Source organism: Chenopodium album, chromosome 3, assembly GCF_948465745.1.
Source record: "Chenopodium album chromosome 3, dcCheAlbu1.1, whole genome shotgun sequence".
Classification (NCBI taxonomy): domain Eukaryota; kingdom Viridiplantae; phylum Streptophyta; class Magnoliopsida; order Caryophyllales; family Amaranthaceae; genus Chenopodium; species Chenopodium album.
This window is the reverse complement of record NC_137836.1, coordinates 72,124,045-72,148,358: the sequence shown is the minus strand read 5'-3', so window position 1 is coordinate 72,148,358 and position 24,314 is coordinate 72,124,045. Positions and strand designations below refer to the sequence as shown.

General features: G+C 34.8%; 2 protein-coding genes across 4 annotated transcripts; one reads left to right on the top strand and one right to left on the bottom strand.

Moving 5' to 3' along the window:
* The first annotated feature begins 1,431 nt into the window (after nt 1-1,431).
* On the top strand, nt 1,432-17,837 carry LOC145624140 (pre-mRNA-processing factor 39-1-like). 3 transcript variants are annotated; one of them, XM_081677103.1, is made up of 14 exons: nt 1,432-1,662; nt 2,637-3,010; nt 3,265-3,368; nt 4,075-4,304; nt 4,885-5,052; nt 6,557-6,926; nt 7,437-7,580; nt 9,060-9,212; nt 9,306-9,422; nt 10,236-10,316; nt 14,966-15,115; nt 16,723-17,016; nt 17,097-17,204; nt 17,354-17,837. In XM_081677103.1, the coding sequence occupies exons 2-14, from the start codon at nt 2,668-2,670 to the stop codon at nt 17,459-17,461; spliced, it is 2,370 nt and encodes a 789-aa protein (XP_081533229.1). In that variant the 5' UTR covers nt 1,432-1,662; nt 2,637-2,667; the 3' UTR covers nt 17,462-17,837. The 3 variants fall into 3 exon arrangements, with proteins under 3 accessions (XP_081533229.1, XP_081533226.1, XP_081533227.1); XM_081677100.1 differs by having other exon boundaries at nt 2,593-3,010; XM_081677101.1 differs by having other exon boundaries at nt 1,433-1,662; nt 2,593-3,010; nt 17,357-17,837.
* Nucleotides 17,838-18,242: 405 nt separating this feature from the next.
* On the bottom strand, nt 18,243-22,909 carry LOC145624141 (plasmodesmata-located protein 2-like). The gene is made up of 2 exons (XM_081677104.1): nt 22,055-22,909; nt 18,243-18,531 (listed from the first exon to the last, which is right to left on the bottom strand). Exons 1-2 carry the CDS (start codon nt 22,821-22,823, stop codon nt 18,392-18,394), a joined length of 909 nt encoding a protein of 302 aa, XP_081533230.1. The 5' UTR covers nt 22,824-22,909; the 3' UTR covers nt 18,243-18,391.
* Nucleotides 22,910-24,314: the final 1,405 nt, after the last annotated feature.

Genomic DNA, 24,314 nt, shown 5'->3' with positions numbered 1-24,314 from the left:
GCCGGCCATGTAGTGGATTAGAAGGAGTTTTGGGCTTCGTGCCCTAGTCTAATTATAATGAGATTATAAATAGACTAGGTGCCTAGGTTTCTAGTAAGGAAGCAATTAATTGATCAGTGTGATCAAACCCTAATTAGCAAACACGAAACCCAACCCCTCTCAAAGTCCTCTCTCTCTCTCACGGCTCTCTCCTCCTCCTAGGCGCCGGTGGTGTGTCGTGGTGGTGGTGGTTCGTGCGGTGGTCGGTTGTCCATAAAGGTGGTGATCGCGGTTTTCCTCAATCACTCCACCAATCTAGTATTGGTGGACGGCTCGTTCGAATCTCGTGGACTAAGTAGAGGAGCAACGCTTGGGGCTCTATTCTCTCCCTGATTTGTCTGTCGAATAGCTTCGTGGAATTCACGCGTCAAAGGTATGATTATGTGTCTTGTGTGTTATGCATGTGATCTTGGGAATGGTACTTGTTTGAATATGATTCATGCTTTTCCGCTGCGTAGTACCTATAAACTCCTACAGGCAGGTGGGTACGAACTATGGGGTGAGGTGAGTATGAAGTGGGGATAGGGCGAATACAACCTAAAATCCACCCTTGCCTCATCACCCATGACGGGTATGATTTTTATCCCCATCCCCGCCCCACCATCATCAAACCAAGAGTCCAAGACCCATCCCTGCTCTACTAGGGTGGGGATGGAGCGGGTCTCCTACTTAACCTACCGGCCCATTGACCAAATTGGTAAATAAAAAAGACCCTTAGCGACAATTTGGTAAAAAAAATAATTCCGGCGACAATTTGGTAAAAAAATTAACCCTAAGTGACAATTTGGTAAATAAAATTATCTCAGGCGACATTTTACCCAAAAAATACAAAAATTTCCAACAAATTACTCGTGAACACTTAATTTAGTTCGTTTTTCGTGGTTATTTATCAATCCTTTTTTTTTTTTTTTTTATAGAAATAACAATTTCAAGAAATTACATGTTTAGTATCAATTTTCACTTAAGTTTCATACTTCCTATTAACGAAATGTTTTTAAAAAGGGGTAGGAAATAAATTTGGTATCAAGATTTTGCAAAATGAAAAAGAAATGTCATAGGTATTCAAAATTTATAAAAGGAAAAATAAATTTAAAATCACAAAAACAAATTAAATTATAGTTTTTAAAGAGTTTGTCGGAAAAAATAGAATTTTTGGTCTAAATGTCGCCGGAGTTTATTATTTTTACCAAATTGTCGCATATGGTTAGGTTTTTTACCAAATTATCGTCGGATTAAGTTTTTTTACCAAATTGTCGCTAGGGGTCTTTTTTATTTACCAATTTCGTCAATTGGCCCTTAACCTACCTAATTGACATCTCTAACGTAAGATTATTTTTGTAAATATTTTCTTTTTTACGGGTTCATTATATTTTGGACTTGGAGTATCTTTAAGATATGTACTACACTACGTATTACACCGCACATGTCATTCCTAACTTAGTTTACGAACTCAAGTCAGATAAAACCTAAAGTAGTACATTGAGCAGCCGTTCGCAATACGCGCAGAAAATACAGAACAGCTAACGTTTCCTCTTCATTGTGTTCTCGAATCTACCATACTCTCAATTCTCCATTGAAGCGGCGCTTCCGAGCTTTTTCTCCTCCATTCAAACAGCTTCTGAGGTCAGTTTCTATTAATAATCGAAAATCGATTTCGCAATCTAGGGTTTAGTTTCATACTTTCGTTGCTTTAATTCTCAGTATAGTCTATTTAGGGTTTTTAAAAAGTGTATTGATTATTGAACTATTGTGATTTTTTTTGCCCTTTTTAATCGTCGAATATTAACCTCACAATTTAGTGTTAATTGTCAGTGTAGTTGATTTAGGGTTATTGAATTGTTGAACTATTGGTAATTTTTTTAAAAAATTATTGTTAATCATGAATATCTACGAAGTATTTCACTATCTAGTGTTACTTGTTGATTTAATTCAATTTAGCGTTTTTCTAAAGTGGATTATTAAACTATTGGTTACGATTATTGGAAGATAATAGCCAGAAATTTTGTTGTTTTTAATATGGATTAATATTTTTAATCATCCAATATTAACTTCACAACCTAATGTTAATCGTTGTTAATTGTCAGTGTAGTTGATTTAGGGTTCGTGGATTATTGAACTATTGTTAACTTTTTTTTAATTATCTAATCATAAATGTACCTATTTCACTATCTAGTGTTAATTGTTGAATAAATTCAATTTAGAGTTTGTGTAAGGTGGATTATTGAACTATTGGGTACGGTAATTGAAAGTTTATGGCCAGAATTTGTGTTATTATTCGTATTCTTAAGCGCAAAGAATTTAATATGATTACTGAGTTCAATTTAATGGTTGTTAATGTGTTAAGAACCCTTTGATTGTAAGTTAGGACAGATATATGAAAACTATAGATTTCTCCCTCCTGCCCTGGCTCAGGGATGAGTCTGACTGCATATTCTATATACATTAGATTTAGTTGATGATTTTGACCCATTGTTCGACTTTGACATTTTCATGGTTAGATGCTGAATTTTGTATTATTGGTGTAAAAGAAGGATGTTTTTGTTGTCCTTGCAGTATAACTTAAGTTGACTTATTCTAATATCAAGCATGGGTGACAGTGAAGCAGTTGTTGCTCAACCACCAACTGTTATGAGTGATACGACGAATATTTATCCTTCCAGTGATCCTATGGATGTTAAGTTAAGTGATCCTGATGATGCTGCAATCCCTATGAGCGCTGAAGGTTTAGCGGAGGCAAGTGCTAATTTAGATGCTATGAATTCAGAAGTTGATCCAACTTCGAAGCCTTCTATTGGAGAAGATGGGAACCCGACTTCTGTAGCTGGTGAAAGCACTTCCATGGAACCAAACCAGGCAGCTGTTTATGATGCAAGTGCTAATGGGGTGGTTGATGGTCTTTCAAATGGAAATGCTGCTGGCTCCCATGATGTGGAAGCAACAACAGTTGAACAACAGTTTGAGGATGGTTCAGGTATGTTTTTTAATTTCAGCATTCTCTGTTGAGGAAATGTTTCACAGCTTATGTATGTGTCGATTCAGGAAGTTGCCTATTCATTTCCATGAAGTTATTTGCAAACACTAATTAAATCAATGATTTGGAAGATTGGATCATGCTGCTGTTGCACTATAAATATCTTGGATTTTCTGTAGCACAGAGTAGCTTATTTTGTTTTCCTTTTTCCTTTTTGCGATTGGCTAATATGTTACTCTTTATTTTTGTTCTAGCTTTATCTGCCGAAGAAGAACGTTTATGGAGCATAGTCAAAACCAATTCTTTAGATTTCAATGTATGGACGTCATTAATTGAAGAAACAGAAAGGGTGGCACAGGTATTATATGTTGCTTTTCTCAGTGGATTTGTACGGATTTTTTTGTTATGTTTTTCTTTCATCCAAAAAAAAAAAATCAGTTGAATGTATCATGTTGCTCTCTGTTGTTCATGGCGTAACTTGAAAACCTGTATACAAGTTACAATTGAGTGGTACACAGAGTAATAAGAAAGCATATTTTTATAATCAAGGGGACTGGATCAATTTTTTTCTGTATCCAGATAGATATATTTGAGAAAAAATCTTTCTAGAAGGGGATTGGCATAAGTGAAGCTTGTAGACTGTTATTGATGGCAAGGTCTCTAGCATATTATCACATTCTTTTGTTGTAGGGTTCTCTATTATGGATATTGGTAGGAAATCTTTAATTTGCTGATGACAGATAGAGTGTTAGTAAATGTTTTAGTATATGCAGTGGTTACATCTTAAAAGCGTATTTCCATGATAGCAATGTGATATTCAAAGACTGAGAGCTAAGTTGTTTAGACATCTTTTGCACATTGGGTTAGTTTAAGTGCAAGGGGATAAAGGGGCATTTTTTTAGCAGCAAGTCCATGTTGTATTGCCATCAGCCTATCAATACCCCATTTTTTTTTATTCTTGGTAGTGTTTGATGTATGATATATATTCATACAGAATGTGGTTGCTCCATAATTAGATAGTTTTGACTTATATATTAACATTGCCTTCTGGTTTTAATCTGCAGGATAATATCTTAAAAATAAGAAAAGTGTATGATGCTTTTCTTGCAGAGTTTCCCTTGTGTTATGGTTATTGGAAGAAGTATGCTGATCATGAAGCGCGATTTGGAGATATTAACAAAGTCGTGGAGGTGTATGAACGAGCTGTTCAAGGGGTGACATATTCTGTTGATATCTGGCTGCATTATTGTGCGTTCACAATTACGACATATGGAGACCCTGACACTGTTAGAAGGTAATTTCCCATTTAGTGGTTTGTGTCATTGCATAGGCCCTCTTGAGTGCTTGGATTTCTGATTGTGGACATGGTCCTTTCTGCTCTCTAACCCCATTTTGGTGTGGCTGCGACAGCGAACTCTTACGTGTACCGTGGAAAGGTTTTGGGAGTTTCACCTCAGATCTTTATAGTTCTGACTTGCAAACTCATAGCAATGTGTTTTGCATTTTAATATGTACTCTTATGCCCTGGATCTCCCTCCCAAATACATTTCCTGTCATCTTGTAATCCAATTAGTTAAAAAAATATCGTTCTGGTTAACTTTGACTATTTGAGGAGCATCGATTTTCAAGATGCTGCTGGGGAGATCTCGTGCATTAAATGGCTAAGATAAGATGACCTCCATATCAGAGAAGTAGTTTTTTTACAGGAAGGTAAATTCAGCATATTTGAGCTCTTTGGAAGTGTCCTGTGGTCTTAAGTGCTTTCACCATCGTCCTAAACATTTGGGCTGTTTTCCCAAAAAATAGACTTTTGTAGACAATGGTTTTCTTTATTTTAAGTTTATATGCCCATCATGCTCTCCTTTTTGTTGTAGGCTGTTCGAGCGAGCATTGGCATATGTTGGGACAGATTACCTATCTTACCCTCTCTGGGATAAGTATATAGAATATGAATATACACAGCAGCAATGGGCACATCTTGCATCAATATATACGAGGATATTGGAGAATCCCAATCAACAGTTAGATCGCTATTTTTCAAGGTTAGTTCCCATGTCCTCTTGACAATTATAAATTTTAAGGTAGTGATTTTTTTATTTGGAAAGATATGATTGGTTTGCTCAGTGAACTTTGAGGCTTTAGCATCCTCTCCAAGTTCTATTCTTTAGGCTGTTTTTGTTGTAAACTTGTAATGATCTGTGAGATTTCTTGAACCCAAGTTAGAAAATTGAGAAATGAAAGCTTTCAGTACATGGATAGTTGGCTTTATGTTTCCTGCCAGATTTGATGTATTAGTGCTTGAAAGTGAACAAATGGCCGCAAGTACACCACAGAAATCACTTACCGCCATTTATTACAGAGACTATGAACTAGCAATCCGTTCATAAATTGAAAGCAAGTTCTCCTCTTGCCAAATATCTACTCAGGCTTTGTTTGGTTTATTTGATTTTTGTCCGAACTTATATTATTTTATCTTTACTTATCTTTAATTATACTTTGTATTAAGTACTCAAAATTTTGTCTGAAATTTTATAAAAATACTTATTTTTATTTGATATAAGATAAAATAACATGAAACAAATAGGCCCTATTTGGTATTATAAAGTTGTTGAATTACATAGTTATTTGCTCCAATTGTATAACTAAATGAACAAAAATGTAAGAGAAAAAAACTTTGACAAGGGCATTATTGGGGCAAACTAGATTTACTAAAAACTTTGTAAACAATCACTACCTTTTCTTAAAGTAGATTTTTTCAATCTGTGTATACATGTGAACTTTTGTTTGTTGCTGCTAGTCTCTTTGTGCAATCAAAGCTGGGGGTTTTATGTTTTTGATTTAAAGAAGGCATGTGGCCGAGGCACGACATGGGCACATGAAAGGAATGTGTGCTGGCAACTCAAGCCTGACTATGCAGCCAATTTTTTGTTGCAAAAGCTCCACATGGCCCAGCATGTCAAAGTATGAAAATTAGGTAATCTAGTTTAGGCACATAAGGCATGGTGGTTGTAGGTATTTGGGTGTAGGTCATACTTGGGACGCACTTTCGGAATATGTGGCACTACCACATAGCTACTGGGCTTGGTTAAAACCTTAAGGCATGCAGGCTAGTCATGAAAATAGGCACATCTCCTCCCATAGCTATCTTTACATTCACCAAATCCCCTTGCCTTGTGCAAACCTTATTTCTATCCGTATTTGAGCAGAGTGGCTTGCAACTTCCTATCTTGCTTTTCATAGGCTTCTGCAAACCTTATTTCTTTACTTATTTGAGCAGAGTGGTTTGTAATTTTCTATCTTGCTTTTCATGGGTACTCCCCTCTAAAATTAAGCTTTTCTAGGCTATGTCATCCTCTAGAGTGCTGTATAAGCAGAATTACAATCCTGGTGACTGGTGCATCGAAGAAATTCAGTTTTTGACTCTGTTATGTGTGGTGCTTTATAATCTGGCTTGTTCGATTGTGTTAAATGGTAATGTTATTTCATGTATTCGAGCAGTAATTGCTTGTATGATTAAGCCTTTTTGTTTACTTTTCTGAATCACAGTTTCAAGGAGTTAGCTGGCAGCCGACCTCTGGCAGAGCTTAGAACTCCTGAAGAAGCAGCAGCTGCTGCTGCCGCTACTGCCAGTTCAGATATTGATGTTCAAGAATCTGACAAGGATGTTAATCCTGATACAATGGAAGAATCTTCTAAACCTGTAAGTTCTGGATTAACTGAAGCTGAAGAGTTGGAGATGTATATTGCAATTAGAGAAGAGATATATAAGAAAGCTAAGGAGGCCGATTCTAAGATCATTGGTTTTGAAACAGCTATTAGAAGGCCATACTTTCATGTACGGCCCTTGAATGATGCAGAACTAGAAAATTGGCATAACTATCTGGATTTCATTGAAGTAGAAGGGGATGTCAACAAGGTAACTGGATTTGTTTTGTGTGATCATATCTTGTTTCCTAAATTTACTAGATCTTTAGTTGTCCTCCTTGTTATATATTGACTTACAGTTAAGTAATATCTGCTGCACCGTATGCATTTTTGGCTAAACCGGTTGATGAAGCAACTATTAAAACGGGAAATTGTACTGAGACTAAAGCCTGGGCATTCGATATGGTTTCTATAAGGCTAAGTACTTCAAACCTTCATTGTGAGTCGATGTTCTGGGTTCATGATGTGTTGTCTAATAAGATTTCGTGTTTTTAAAAAATTCCAATGTTATATGAATGCAGGTATCTTCTTGTCCTAACCATGTATCTGTCAGGCATGGAGGGTCCCTCCTTTGATATTGAGGGGCCTCCTTATTCCCACCAATGGAGTATTCCTTATGCGCATCTCTTTCTTGATTCTATATTTTCCCTTTTATTGTCTGTACTTTGGATATGTTTGTTGTATGTTGCAATGTCTGATGTGTTGCTATTTTGCAAGTCAGATCTTCAAGCTATATGAAAGATGCCTTGTAGCATGTGCTAATTATCCCGAGTTTTGGATACGATACATAATGTTTATGGAAGGAAGTGGAAGCATTGATCTTGCTGATAATGCACTTGCTCGTGCTACCCAAGTTTTTGTGAAGGTAATAGATTTTGTTTGTGGTTGTTCATTTAAATCCTATGCATAGCCTAGTGCTTATTCATTGTATTGATGTTAATCATACATACTTAGCCTTGAAGTTCACAGTCATTTTGATTTTCGGACAAGTTCTCTCTTTATAGATGATTATCTCAATTCGCAGACGTTTATGCTAGCATGGTCATTGTAGATAAGTTTGGTTTATAGATATGACTGTTAGTGCTCTGTCCATAATATTAAGTGTCAAAAGATAGGTAGGCATACAGAGCTTATAGTGTCAGGAGACAAAAAGAGAGGTTGTGTGAGGGTTGTGAGCTGGTAGTTCTTGTGTTAGTTTGTCAGATACAGACCTGTCAATCGGGTCAGTCAAGTTGGGTTCAGGTCGGTCCCTTTGGGTCACGGGTCAAGAAATGCCCAACCCTAACCCAAAGTTTGGGGTTCGGGTCAACCCAATGGGTCTTGAACAACTTTTATTAAAAAAAAATTTAGCTTATTTTAAAAAAATTCTGATTTTTAAAACTCATTTTGCTTTTTTTTTTTCTTCCAATTTTTTAATCGCACATTTTCACCATATTATTTTTAGCCATTACATACTACATAATTTAAATCGTCACCATTTCACCAAAGCACATCAATTCCTAACTAATAAAAAATGATAATAAAAAATAAACTATTTATACATCCCAAAATTTAAGAAGAGACCAATATAAATATATATATGTGGACTATAGTATCTCTTGACAATTATCAGTGCATTGGTCAATCAACGGTATGACGGTGATGTGGGTTATATGAATGCAATTAGTGTTGGTCAATAATTGGTGTAGGACGTGATTGGTGTGGATTTAAGCAAGACTTATATGAGATAGATAAATGAGGAAGAGATGAAATGAATGTCAGGTAGGTGGACAGATAATCAAACTTAATTTATAAACTAATGTATTAATTTTCAAATAAATGTATTTATGGAAAAAAAAAACCATAAAATCGGGTTAATGAGTTGGGTTTGGGTTGGGTTGACCCGCAAATTTATGGATTAAATCGGGTTACGGATCAAAAAACTTTGTTTAAGAGTTCAAGACCCCAAAAACAGGTGGGGTTCAGGTCGGGTTTGCAGATCGGGTCGAAAATTGACAGATCTAGTCAGATATAATGTTTATGTTTACTGAAATCAGTAGTTAAAATGAAAAGCTAGATCTGCATCACAGCTGTCATACTTTTTGTAATTTGAGTGAAGTAAAGGATTGTTCGAAAAGTGAGAATAAATGGCTGATTCTATTGTTTCTTTAATTTGCTTGATTTGGTCATTAATTAATCTATAGTTCATCTCTGTACTCCAATTTTTGTCATATATTCAAATAATGTATGACCACATAGACTTGTTTTTTAAGGAATAAGTTATACAAAGTATCATTGATGCCTTTTTACTTGTAGATGCTAAGTGGTTTTTTTTTTTTTTTTTGGAATGTGTTAATTTGTTCAGAGGCAACCTGAGATTCACCTTTTTGCTGCTCGCATTAAAGAGCAACGTGGTGATGTTCCTGGAGCTCGTGGTGCCTATCATCTTGTGCACACTGAGATCTCTCCTGGGCTTTTGGAGGCCACCATTGAACATGCCAACATGGAGCGGAGGCTGGTATATATTTTTTGAAGGTGTTTAGCTTATATTCTTATAATCATTGCTCATTATATAGATGCTCTCTTACCATTGATTTCTTCGAATCATCAGGGAAATATGGAAGACGCTTTCTCATTATACGAACAAGCTATTGCCATTGAGAAAGGAAAAGAACATTCTCAATCCTTACCAATGCTATTTGCTCAGTATTCTCGGTTTGTTTATCTGGTAGGTTTCACATTGTCTTAAAATTCGTGCTGGCTTAATTTTGTATCAATGTTACATAGTTATGTGGTTCTATTATTTACGGCCATATTGGAGTTTTTGGGACTTGTGGTTCAACAAATTGGTTGTAGTCGTCATAAACAACAATTTGATTTGCATCTGTTTGTATTGTAGAATGACATGTACTGTTTAGGTTTTGTGCTTCTTGTGAAATACACATCTGTTTGCCAACAATCTGACTTTGGCTCTGGGTGCTTGTAAACTATTTCTTGTTTTCCTGAAATGGTTGCACATGTATTATTTCTTTTGCAGGGTAGTTTGGATTGTGATCTCTCATAAGATTGTTGGCCATCATAATCAGCATATTAGATTACAATCATATAATTCTACAAGCTCCTAGAAATATGTAATGTTACTTAAGATCAACATTAACCTGACATCAGATTCTCAATTGTGATTGTTTATACGAGTATATCTGTGTGAAGTTCTGAACAGCATCTCCTATATTTATTTACTAGAAATTGTAATACCTGAATCGAATAAAAATAAAACATCACACTAGTCCCAACAGTATGGTTGAGGAGTATCAAATATAGAATTGCATGCAGCCTTAAATTTCAACTCTTATTTGGAGACAATGTCTACTCTGTTAGTACTGTTAGAACCTCAGTAGGGCAACTTTCCTGATAATCTCATTTATTTTCTGAAGTTGCTGTTAGGTATATAATGAGGTAATGCTGTGTCGTGTTCTAATATCTGTGCTATCTTAAAGTTCTTAATGAGCTAACAGTGTCTTTATCTTGCCTTATTTGGTAGGTTTATGGAAATGCAGAAAAAGCTCGAGATATTCTTGTTGGAGCTCTTGATCATGTCCAATTGTCAAAGCCAATTTTGGAGGTACATTTTATTGATATTTGGAAATATCCTGCTGTTCAGACACCTATAAGAGCATTCTCACTAGTGAGCAAAAAAAATTCTCCTCATTCTCTCTCTACCCACTTTCTCTCTCTTCCCAACTAAATTTGCTCATGAGCATTTTTAGTGAGCAAAATCTATCCCACTAGTGAGCAAAAAAAAAATGCTCATCAATCTCTCTCCTACTTTTTCATATACCCCACCAATATCTCTCTCTCTTACACATCACCCTATTAATATTTAATATGTTTTGGTTAAATTAATATTTATGGGTACTAATTACAATTATACTTTTATTTAATTTAATACAATTATTAAATATTCATTCAAAATATTGAAATTTAATCGCTAATTAATTATAAATGTAATACAACATAAAATTTAATTAGCGTACGAATACATTTAATACTACAAACCAATAACGAACCTAGATTTTAAACGTACGATTAATACTCTATTAAATTGTAATCTTACGACAAATTTATTTTTTTTACTCATTAATAGAGCCATATTTTTGCCAAATGTGTTCCACTAAATCCGCTTTTAATTGAACATGAGTGTCTCTGTCACGTAGTGACATTCTTCTGTGGACGTACGTGTCGAAATCAACGTTTGGCGGTCGGCCAACATTGAATTCAAAAGGCTCGTTATTGTTAACTGTAGCACTTGTAGTGGGTCTTGTAATTTGCGGGCGATCTTGTTCATAGTACCTTCTTAAAACTTCGGCCCGAGCATAGTTGTGTCGTTCATCTTCGACAATCATGTTGTGCATAATGATACAAGCTTTCATTATGTCACACAATATGTCTTCGTTAAACGCAAGGGAGGGTTGTCGTAGAACGGCAAACCGAGCCTGTAAAACCCCAAAAGCCCGTTCAACGTCCTTCCGAGCTGCAGCTTGTTTATCAGCAAATAATTTTTCCTTTTGAAGTTGTGGAAGTGTTATACCTTGAATAAAAGTAGCCCATTTTGGGTAAATGCCATCTGCTAAGTAATAGCCCAAGTTGTACTCATGGTCGTTCACGGTGAAATGAATTGGAGGTGCCCGACCATGAAGAACATCATCAAAGACCGGAGATCGGTAAAGGACATTAAGATCATTACAAGATCCCGGGATCCCAAAGAATGCATGCCAAATCCATAAATCTTGATCTGCAACGGCCTCTAGAATGAGGGTTGCATTTTTATTACGGCCTGCGTATTGCGCTTTCCAAGCCATAGGACAATTCTTCCACTCCCAATGCATGCAGTCAATGCTACCTATCATACCGGGAAAACCTCGCATTTCATTTTGATGCAAGATTCTCCTTAAATCTTCGTCGGTGGGACTTCTGAGATATTCAGCTTCAAAATGTGTAATAACCCCTTCACAAAAATGTTGCAAAGCCAATCTGGAGGTAGTTTCGCCAATGCGCAGATACTCATCCACCGCATCTGGACATGTACCGTACGCCAACATTCTAATCGCAGCGGTGCATTTCTGCAACGGTGATAAACCAAGCCTTCCAGCTGCATTCCTACGCTGCTGGAAGAATTGATCCCCTTCGACAACCTTGTTCATAATCCTACAAAACAAAGGTCGTTGCATTCGAAATCTACGCCGGAATTGTTTGTCGCTATAAACTGGATTACTTGCAAAGTAATCATTAAATAATTGAACATGCCCCTTTTCCCTATCTCTTCTATCCGTATCCCCTCTACGCTCTGGAACACATTCAACATCGGATACGGGTTGGTGTTGTGTTTGGTTGTTATATAACAAAGTTGGTAGATGGGTTGTGACAAATTCGTCAACTAAATGATCAAATTCAACGTATTGATCAGAATCAGACGAGCTGGAGGTTGAGCTAATGGAAAACATTGTGTTTGCTGGTTACTTGAGTGTTTGCAATATTTTTTGAGGAGTTGGATTATATTTGCTTAAGATGGTATAACTATCATTTATAAGCATGAAAACTCAGTGACAAGTCCAATTAATGAATGACAATTCCATGACTGATGAAACATGATTGACAACTCAATGACTGAGGAAACATGATTGACAATTCAATGACACTTAAGATAGTAAGACAGAAAAGAATCTTGACTATTCAAAATACATTTATACAACTGACATCAAATACATATGACTACTCAATGTCTAATAAGACAAGGGACATGAATACAACTCATAAAAATTGAACAAAATAAAGATATACTAATTAAAGATAAAATAATTAAACAAATCTAAATTCGGAATACAACTACTAATAAACTAATTGAAAGTGAACAACATAAAGATAAGCTAATAAAAGATAAACTAATTAAACAAATCTAACCAAATAATACAACTAATTAAAAATAAACTACTTAAGGAAATACAGTCAATTTCTACCGTAGACTAGTTGAAGTAACTCGTCCTTGTGGGCCTCTTCAGCTGGAGTCAGCGGTGTTGTCCTTGCTAAAAGTGATTGAAGCATATCAAAATTCATCTTCTTCTCTGCTAACTCAACTTGTTTTTGCTTCCTCTTTTCCTTTTCTCTATCAAGTTCCAACCGTTGTTGTCGTAAATTCGCCTCCCTTTCTCTAACCTCAGTACACGCTTTTATCTGCTCACTAATGCTCAATATTGCACTTTCGGAAGCAACTGCTTTGCCCTTACGCTTAGCCTTCGTTTTTTTGACACCGTCTGGTCGTGGTAATCCTCCGGACATAAATCCATCAGTACGGATTTCATTCTCACTCTCCGCCCTAGACCTTTTCCCACTTCCACTGCTATCTTCCTCATCATCGGCACCGCAACCCTTTCTTTCCTCCTTTGACAGACCCCATCTTAGTTTAGTCCTCCACTTCGGATCTTTATTAACCATTTCCACTCCATGTGAAAATGCAAAATTATGTTGTGGATTAGAGGAGATATAAAACAACTTGGAAGCGTGTTTAATTCGATCGGCTTCGTTGTAACCACTTCCGCTTTCAGGGAGTTTGCCCGCCTCCTCATAGCAATTAGTCCACTGTAGCAAATCAGCTGCCATTCTTCTCCAATGTGTCTCCAAACTCTTCAAAGGTCTTGGCGGGAGAATATGCGGTTTCTCAGCTTGTAGTTTACAGTAAGCTGCATGAACTTTTCGCCATAGTTCGGATGCCTTTTGGCTCGTACCACGAAGCGCATCATCACTTAGTTCTAGATAGAACCCAATTAGAGCTTCATCCTCAGCAACCGACCAAATGCGACTCGCTTTGGCAAGTGGTTGATTGGTCGGAATCCTTGGAGGTGGTGGAGGGTACTGTGGTGTCTCCGGAACAGCTTCTTCTTGGCTGAGATCGTACTCAGAGTTGCTCCCTTCGGTAACGGGAGGAGTTTGTTGCTCAAAAAAAGTGTTTTCATTGTTGGGAATCTGAGGAGAGGTGTTGGTTGATGAACGGAATTTTGAGAAGAAGGGTTGCCTAATCTTCCTAGGAATAATTGAAAATTTGGACTACTAATGAAATCATCACCTAAATCAGAAAAATGTTGAGCAAGTTGATTGTAATTAGGGTTGTTTGGATCCATTATATTGTATAATAAACAACATTAATTACTTAAGAGGCACACCTAAATTAAAATGGAATAACGTTAATAACGTTTTAAATAATTTCTAGTGCTACAAAAAGTAATAAAATAATTTTTTTTTTTTTTTGTTGAGAAAAAAAGTAGTTATACTAAAAAATAAACAGTAATAGTAGAAAATGAAAATTGAATCAAACTAAACTTGGGAGTGAAAATAATAAAGAGTTTTTTGGCTTTTTTAAACAAAAAAAAATATTGCTACTTAAAATATCATTATAATAACGTTTTGAAAAAAATTAAAGTACTAAAAACTGTAATTAAAAATAATAAACCAAAAAAAAAAATAACCTTTCTCAACTTTATATTAGAAATTATAACATAAATATCACTAGAAATGTGATTAAGTGTAATATTGGGTGTTTTTGTGATTTTTGAAATTATACCAAAATATGTCAAAATGGATCTCTATTTGTAGAGAAAAAAAAAATATAACCGTTGGTGAATTTTTTTTTTTTTTTTAATAATTATAAAACGGTCAAATTACCGTTTTCATTTTATTACCGTTGCTAAACAGTTGAATTTTTTGATTGGAGGACAAGGCTGACAGGGACGCGTGTCAGCTTCCTATTGGCTGGACTGACGCGCCCTGTCAGCCGTTAATTGCAATTTTTTTTTTGCTTTGCTGCCTTCAAAACGACGCGTTTTGGAGGATGGTTGTTCAGACCAAACCCCAAAACTCGTCGTTTTGAGGGTGCGAAAAGTAAAAAAAAAATTGACGTTAGTGCTTGCTGTGGGCCCCACTATATCACTGTTCACTATCAGTTTTGCTCATAGGATGAGCAAATTTCAATATGCTCATGAGCATATTTTGTAATGCTCATTGGTGGGAAAGCAAATTATGCAATTTTCCTCATGAATTTTGCTCATGAGCAAAATTCTCCTCACTAATGGGAATGCTCTAAGGATACATATAAAAAGATTTCATAAACTCACCAGTCTTAAATGCCATAAATTATTTTTAAAGAAGAGATATTCTTGCTGTCCAGACTGAAGTTGAGACAGGAAAAGAAGGATTCTTATGAAAGTTGTTTCCATCATGCAGGCATTAATACATTTGGAATCTATCCAGTCACTCCCAAAACAAATTGATTATATGGATTCTTTGGTTGATAAGTACCTGGCTCCAGCGCCTGATAGTTCTGATGCTGCTATTATACTTGAAAAAGAAGAATTATCAAGCATATATATGGAGGTAACTACTAGTTATATTATTTTTTGAAAAATAATGAGTTTTTTTTTTCTTCATTATTTCTATTTTTAGCTGAAGTGACCAAAGCTGTATTTGTATAGATATAGACTTCTGTTTGCCTGGTGTCCCACTTACCAATCCCCTCCCCCACCTCCCTTTTCTGATTGGATTAAGATTTTTTTTTTTTTTTTTTTTGGGAGTTATCTATTATTAGAATTGACTAATACCACCCTCTTTTCCCACTCCCTCAAACTATTTATGGTCGTTCTTGCCTTGAAGAATCTGAAGAGCGAAATGACTGAGCAGTCATTGTACATCTCAGTGGTCTGTTGGGGGGTTATTATTGGAAAATTACCTGTTATTGCTAGAAAATAAGGTTGTCCTCTCTTTAAAAAGGAGATTAAGAGAATAACTGGAGTGCAGATAGGCTTATATATATATATATATATATATATATATATATATATATATATATATATATATATAGGGAAAGGCTCTCGTGAGATTTTTTCTTATGTGAGAATTTTTCGTATGTAAGAACACTCTTTATGTTCTAAATTTTAAATCTGATGTTCTAAACTTTTCCTTAGGTGTTCTAAATTAAATCAAATGTTCTAATTTAGTAATCACATGTTCTAACCCATAAATTAGTTTAGTTTGGTGTCATAAATTTTAAATAACTTGTTCTAAAATTTTAAATTATATGTTCTAAATTTTGAAACGTGTGTTCTAAGATTTTTAATTATATTCTCTAGATTTTGAAGCGTATGTTCTGTTTTTTTACTCATATGTTCTAAATTCTTTACTCACACTTTCTATATTCTATATCAGTTTGTTCTAAATTTTTATTCATATGTTCATAATTTACTCATATGTTTAAAATTTCATAAATCAAAATTTATAAACTTTTAATCACTTGTTCTAATTCTTAAATCAGATGTTTTAAATATATTACTCACACAAATGTTCTAAATCATTACTCATATGTTCAAAATTTTAATTTGAGTCACATATTCTAAATTTTTACTCGCATGTTTTAAATTTTTACTAACATGTTCTAAATTTTAAATCAATTCTCATATGAAGGGGGGGAGTTGAATTTATTTTTTAGGTGTGAATCAATCAGTACTTTAATAAGTACACTCTTCTGCTAGGTTGTCCTCTCTTAGATAAGGAGAAAAACTGGATTGCAGACAGCTTGTACCACTTTTTAAAATAATGTACATAACAAGGGATGGTTCCTGCCTATGAGATGTGCTAATTGATGGTCTTATTAAGTTGAAAAGGAATTGAATATATTTTTAGGTGTGTTAATCACTAAATAGTATGCCCCCTTAGTTACCAAGAGGTGATGAGGATAAAGATTATGTACATTCCATATCCTCAAATCATTGTAGTAGGAAGACTAGGAACTTCATGCTCTATACTGCACTCAATTTTTTTAGTTTCAATGTCCACTGTGACTATCGAATTATGGAGATACACAATGAAAAGAATTCCTTTGTTAGGGTGACCTGATGGAGTTTATTCTGGAACTGGATTTTTTGGCTATGTCAAAATTTCAATTAAGTCGCAGTCAATATTTGATGTTGTATTGTGTAAATTTGCAGTTTCTGGATCTATTTGGTGATGTACAATCCTTAAAGAAGGCTAAAGATCGGCATTCTAAGCTGTTCTTGCGCCATAGAAGACCATCAGAGTCAAGAAAGCGTAATGCTGATGATTTTTTAACTTCAGACAAAGCAAAGCTTGCAAAATCATACTCTGGTGTTCCCTCAACAGCCCCAGCAACATATCCAGCTGCTCAAACTCAATGGGCAGCAGGTTATGGAACGCAAGCTCAACCATGGCCACAAGCTGCTCAGACTGCAGGACAACCATATAACTCTACCTACCCCCAACAGGTATGTCTCTGCTCACAAGCTAAGCTAGACATGAGTGTTTTTTATACATAATAATATGGTTCTTTGAATTTTTTTGTTAGGCTGCATATAGTGGATACTATGGTAACAGCTATGCCCCTCAACCAGTGCCTGCAACAGCACCTCAAACTGCTGCATATGGTGCCTACCCATCAACTTATCCAGCACAGGTATATGAGAGATTGTAATGTCTAGTAGAGAATTTTGTTGATGATGAATGACTGAAATCTGAATTTGATATTTGCTGTTATATTCAACCCTGCTGTATATCTACTTGTAGCAAGCATATCTCAACTATGTGAATTGATGTTTTTCTTAGCAGGCTTACCCTCAACAACCATATGTGGCACCAGTAGCTGCAGCCCCAGCCCCAGCCCCAGCTCAACCTGGTGCTGTTCCCCAAGCATATTATGGTACTTATTATTGAGATGGTCTGGTTAATTCTCTTGTGATTTGTATGTGTCCGGCTGCTTTATCGTCCCACTGGTTTCAGCATATTTTGCTGTGAGGCACCATTTTTCTGTTGCTCTCACCGCTGGTGACACTGACACATGGGAGAAGATGTTCTTTTTGGGAGGGTAGGATTAGGATATCTTGTGAATGATGTCAAATTTTACAATTTAAGGAGTACAAGAGTGTAGAAAGGACATGCCAGTTCCTTTTTTTTTTTTTTTTTTTTTTTTTTTTGGGTATTCTCAGTATTTTCTAGGCTAGGATGAGTAGGTTAGCAGAACAGTGTGTGACTATCGCTTGTATTGTTTCTATTTTTGTTTTTAATGCAGAGCTCTATACTAATTGCGAAATTGATAATTGTCAAATTTTGATGCAATAACTGTTAGTGATTTTTGGAAGAATGATCGAAATAATGTGCAAGTGCCTCTAATTATGCATTTAACTTGATCACCGCCACTGCCTTACTGCGTCGGCTTTTTTGAAGGCACCTTCCGTGGGTGCCTGTATGCTTGAATGTGAGAAGCGTGATGATTGATTGCCTGCCTTCCTGGTCCTTTGGATTGCATATAATGGTTTAAACTATAAAGATACTCTCTCTGTTTTTTTTTTTAACTTTTTTTCTAATGCATCACTTGTACTAAGACAACTTTGCAGAACTATTATATACCTTTAATTGTATGCATCATGTACAATCAAATCTCTTTAATTAGCTGTTACTTTTAATCCAGTTTGCACATGTTAGACTAGAAAACTTCGGGATAATTGATTGATAATATCAGATAATTTTGGGAAATTTTTCCAAAAAGTTAATGTTTATCTTTATATCTTCATCTGAAATTTGCAGAACTACGGCACACTAGGCAAAATTAATGGTCTATATACATAAAAAATTATATTAATACGATCATCCACCATAATGATGATATTTGGTAGATTTTTTCTTCAACACAGATTTGGTAAACAGCAGAATAACAACCACAAAACCTGCTGCTGCTGTACCTCCCAGCACTATGGCCACTGTTTTTGCTGTGCCGTGCCTTGTCCCTGAAAATATTTACGCACATTAATTGGTGATCAAAGAAAAATACATCTACAAAAAAGTGAGAGGTCGGATTTTTTTAGGTCAACATACTCAAATTGGCTTAAGTCTTAGTTTAATTGAATATCAAATATTAATTGCTCAACAATTATAACCTTATAGGCTAACATAATTTTTATATATGGCTAGTCACTCCGTCTGACTACTTATTATAGAGTTTTTCCGCTGTGTTATAAGAATTACTCCATTCGTCGTTGTTATAACGATTACTCTATTATTTTGCAGGCATAGATAGACATTTTTTTTTTACTTAAAAGTTTATATTTTCATTAAAAAGTTTTCAAGATCTTGGGATTGCTTAAATCCTAATCAACCACACAAAACCAATTTCCCAACAAAAATATCTGAAATTAAAAGTTGGAAAAGGCACTCAAAATTAGGACTATGACACCAAGATATACTCAACGGCTATAATTATTTTATTGCAATGGATAGATTATCCTAATTAAGTTAGATGTATAATGGATCCTCCTTTCTCCATATCAAAGACAAGTACTTGTATACAAATATACAATTGGAACCTACGATTATGCTCTTCACTTTTTTGCATCTTAAAGTATGTTCCTCCCGCTCCCCCACCCAACTCAAACATGCATTATTTTTAAAAAAAATTGAATCATCAATTCTATCCATTCTTTAAGATCTTCTTGCTTATGAAGGCTCACGTATGATAATGTTTTTTCTTATGTACTAATGTACATATTGTAAAACGTTGGTCAAAGTTTTTAAAATTTAACTACATAAATACAGTAGTAATTGGAAATGAAAAATGATAATGAAGATGATGAATACATGTGTGATTATTCTCTCTAATTATCGAACCATCTCATTATAGAAATGAAATTGAATGAATATTAAGCATAAATTTAGTTCCAAAATAATGTTTTCAAATTTTAGATTGTCCAAAGACCAAATATTGATAGTTGAAAATGAAAAAAAAGTGATGTTATAAATCTCCGAAAACACTTCTATAATGAATTAATGACTTAATATCAGAAGTCCATATTAATAAGTCAAGTTATTAATTGAGAAACAAATATATTTGAGATTAACTTGTTATCTTATGATACACCTCTAAATCCTTAAACTCCAATCAATATTCTTCGTATTATCACAAGTTCACAACTTTATACATAAAAAATTATTATGGAGTACATCATCACTCGTGCACATTTAAGTCCAATCCCATGACACATATCTAAAATCTTTATCTTAATTTTTGTATACAAACCTACCAATCACTTTCTCTTTTAGTCCATTAGTGGTGTATTAATTCGAAGGCAAAAGCTAACGAACGTTCCGGGGGCGTTGGATAAGCTAGCTAAAAGTAGAAAGATTAAATTAAATGAACATTAATTACACCTATCAACGCGTGATTTTGTCGCGATTTCTCAAATTAATACTATTTTAGACAATATTTCAAATGCTTATCCAACGCCCGGGGGCGTTCGTTAGCAATATCCTTATTCAAATATGCATTTCTACTTTTATATATTTTTTTTCTTTTTTTTTTTAAAGATGTTCTAAATTAATACTAGTACGTGCCAACTTTCCAAGCACCGTACCCTAAAACAATTGACATACAATACAACTATATAGGTGATACAACTACACGAGTAACATGACCCTCACATCCTTATTTATTTGCACATATATAATTAAATCAAGTTCTAAAAACTTTGATCATAAATTCCCATCGATTTATAAGAAATTAAGAGATAATATAATCAACTACGTATTTTCCAAATCGTGTTTGTCAAATAATAATAATAATAATAATAATAATAATCGTGAAAAATCAAGTGGGGCAAAATAACTCGTACTGAAAGTGAGAGTTACAGGAAAGGTATATTCTAATGGAATACTCTGTAACAGTCTATTGTTAGGCTGTTAGCAGGTAGGGATGTCAATGGGGCGGGGCGGGGCGGATGTTGGCCTTCCCATCCCCATCCCCACCTAATATATTCATCCCCATCCCCATCCCCATCCCCGCGGCGGGTCCAATTTTCATCCCCATCCCCGCCCCACCGGGTACAACTCCAAAACCATCCCCGCCCTACCCCCACTTGGATATCCATCCCCACCTTATCCCCACCAAAGACCCGCCTAATCCCCACCCAAAATCCACCTAATCTCCGTATCTCAAATAAATAATCTTACATAATTAATACGAATTATAAAATAAAATATTCTACACACATTTTTGTGTTATAATATAAGTGTCATACAAAGTATTATAATTAATATTGTATTTCACGTAATTATTTTATAAATAGTATAAAAGTATGCAATTTTGCTTTAAAAGATATATAGATGTGGGTATGAGGTGGGGATGGGGCGGGTATGAAGTGGGGCGGGGCGGGGATGGGGCGGGTACAACTTAAAATCCACCCCCGCCCCATCACCCATGGCGGGTATGGTTTTTATCCCCATCCCTGCCCCACCACCCGCCAAACCGAGACCCATCCCCGCCCCACTGGGGCGGGGATGGGGCGGGTCTCCTACTTGACCCGCCCCACTGACATCCCTATTAGCAGGGGTAACAAAAAAAACCAGGGTACTTAAAATTGGAACTGGAGCTTGTTAGAAACTGCACATTTCGAGTAGTAAAATTACTCCCTCCGTCCAAGTGATACATTGAACTCTTTTTTTTCACTTTTCATATTATTCACTTTTTTTTTTTTTTTTTTTTTTTTTAATAGAAAATTCATATATTGACTTTTACTATAGTTTTTTTATTAACATGATAATAATATATTGGGTTTTTCTACATGGTACCCTTGAATTTTTGAGTTTTCTACCTTGTACCCTTCTAAATTCAGATTTCTACAAGGTGACCTTGAGTTATTAGTTTATTTTACATTATACTCTTGAGTTTTTAGATTGTTCTATATGGTACCCTTGAGTAGTAATATAAATGGCTCTAAATTAATTTGACTCAAACCCACACCACCTAAACGACTTATTTAGCACCATCAAATACACAACTAACATGTTTATTGCAAAAAAAAAAAAAAATTAACAACTTGAGTCCCTCTAAAACAAGCTCTTTTAGTTAAAGTATGAGCAAAATAAAGTTCTTACCTTCCATCTCAAATGATCATATAAAAGTTCCACTAAATAGCGAATAATGAAGATTGGTGATTCCTCCATCTAATATAAATATAGAAGTGGTAAATAGATCATTTAGATGGTATCGGTTTGAGTCAAATTAAGTTAGAGTCATTTAATTTACAACTCAAGGGTACCATGTAGAAAAACCCAAAAACTCAAGGGCACCTTGTAGAACTTAGAATTTAGAAGGGTACAATGTAGAAAACCCAACCCTAATATATTTTATCATTGAGTTAGATAAATATTAATGTTCATAATATAACATTTTTAAAAAATAAGGTCAATCTAGTGCATTCATGTGTGTGCAAAGTTTGAGTGTGTCGGTCATTCTATATAAAGAGAGCAATAAGTTACCTGGTGAAGAAGCCTTCTCACCATCCACCCCATTAGGATAGTAGGTATAACTGATATAACACTGATTCAAATACACTTGACCAGAAACAGCATCACCACACTCTGCTTTCACTCTTTCTAACCCTGTTTTTACACATTCTCCACATTCACTCCCAACCAAATCACCTTCACATTGACCTAACACATACACTGACTCAAAACTCGCCGCCTTAAACCCACCACCATTGACCACCCCACTCTCCACCTCCTCAAACGCGCTATCTCTACTCCCTTCGAACCCGACACCGCTTCCGATATCGCCTTTCTTGCAGTATTTATACAGCAATTCAGTGCTTGATACTTGCTTAAACCCAACAATTTCATACCTCATGTAACACCCAATTAGCTGAATTCTTGCTGCAATTGACCTGCTACCGCAGTATTTACTTGCTAATTTTGGGAATTGGCTTACACAATTGTAACAATCAACTGAATTTAGGTCTCCCCTGCATTGGTATAGCCCAAAAATGGCGGATTCTGTGTCATCTCCTGCTGTTGTTTTGCTGAAATTTGATTTTTCTGATTGAGGAATGAGTGAATTGAAAAGGGTTTTTAGAGATTGAGTGTATGATTGAGATGGGTCTGGAAATTTTTGGTCTGCACATCCTTTGTATACCAATTTTGTGTAGTCATTTGAAGCAGAGGAAAAACAGGGGAAGAGAGAGAAAAAGAGAAGAGATGAGAGAATTTGGGGTTGTAAGATTGAAATTTTGGTACCCATTTTAGTCATTTTCTTGGGATTTTTGAAAAAATTTGTTGGGTATGTTTCAATTTATGGTTGGGTTTTTTTTGGTGGGGTTTAAAGTGGGACTAATAAAGAGTAAAAGTTTTTATTTATTTATTTTTCTGGGGTGTTCTTTATAATTTGGGATGGTATATTTGATTTTTTGGGTGAGTGGTATGTTCTTTTTGGGGTTTTGTGTTCTTGCTTTATTACAGGATTTATGGTATGAATACTCAATGAGGTTTTTGGTTTTGATTTTGATTTGTCTATTAATCACTGCTTTACGCATTTAAGTACAGTTTGCAATCATCAAGCATAGTAAATGAAGGTATTAGTTTAAGGGTTTTGCTATTCTTTCGGCCACCTTCGGTAGACGGTATCACAGTACCTAGTATGGAGATGAATTTGTATGTAATTTAGCATGAGATATTAAAATTAAATTAGGGTATGTTTTGATTTATTGAACTGGACTGATTAGATTAGAGTTGAGCAGAATTGAAATGAAATGAATTATTTATAAGAGAATGAAATTAGGAACTGAACTGAACTGAACTGAACTGATTAGATTAAAGTTGAACAGAACTGAAATGAAATGAATTATTTATGAGAGAAGAAAATTAGAAATTGAATTGAACTGAACTGATTGGAGCTAAGCTGAACTGAACTAAACTGAAATTAAGCTGAAGAGAACCGACCCTCAGTGTTCTCAAAATATGTATTTTTTTTATATAAAATTTCATTCTTGTAATACTAATTTACTAGTGATTAAAAATGAGAATTTTTTAACAGATATATGCACAATTTTATCACTATTATTGTTGTATCACCAACCAACACATGTTATATTTGTGAGTTTTGGGTGTCATGAGTCTTATGACTAAGTATTCAATATATTTCTCAAAATGATTTAATATTAAGTCGGAAATTTATTACAAATTTACTTGTTAATTGGTGCAATAATTTTTTTTTTTGCAAAATAAAAACCGATTATACTTTAGTTTTGTTCATAGAGACCACGTACTTCGTTGGTAAATTGATGGTTTGATTTAGATAAGTGGTGGTGACATTAAATGAAACTTTTGATTCACTCGGTAAAGGTCCATAAAAACATAAATTAATAAATATAAAAACAATAATTGTAAACTACAAAAAATAATAAATAAATAAAAAACCTCTTACTAAGGTTATCAATTTGTAATTGCTTACTTAGCTTTGTGTTCCTTTCTTAATACCAAGTAATTATTAGAAACTTTGTTTCATTAAATAATAAGTAGTGAATTTTCAGGTTATGTAAGTTTTCAGACACTTATAATTGTGTTATCTAACTTTTTTGTTACAAGAGAGCTTTATCTTTTTGAAAACTCTCTTTACCTTTTGTTCTTGAAAGGAGCTTGATGTTGAGTATTGTACTGTTGAATGAATGAATGAATGATTTGGTTTGATATCATAAAAGCAAATAATCAAGTTTCCAATTTGTGCATGTCATAAGTCACAAAT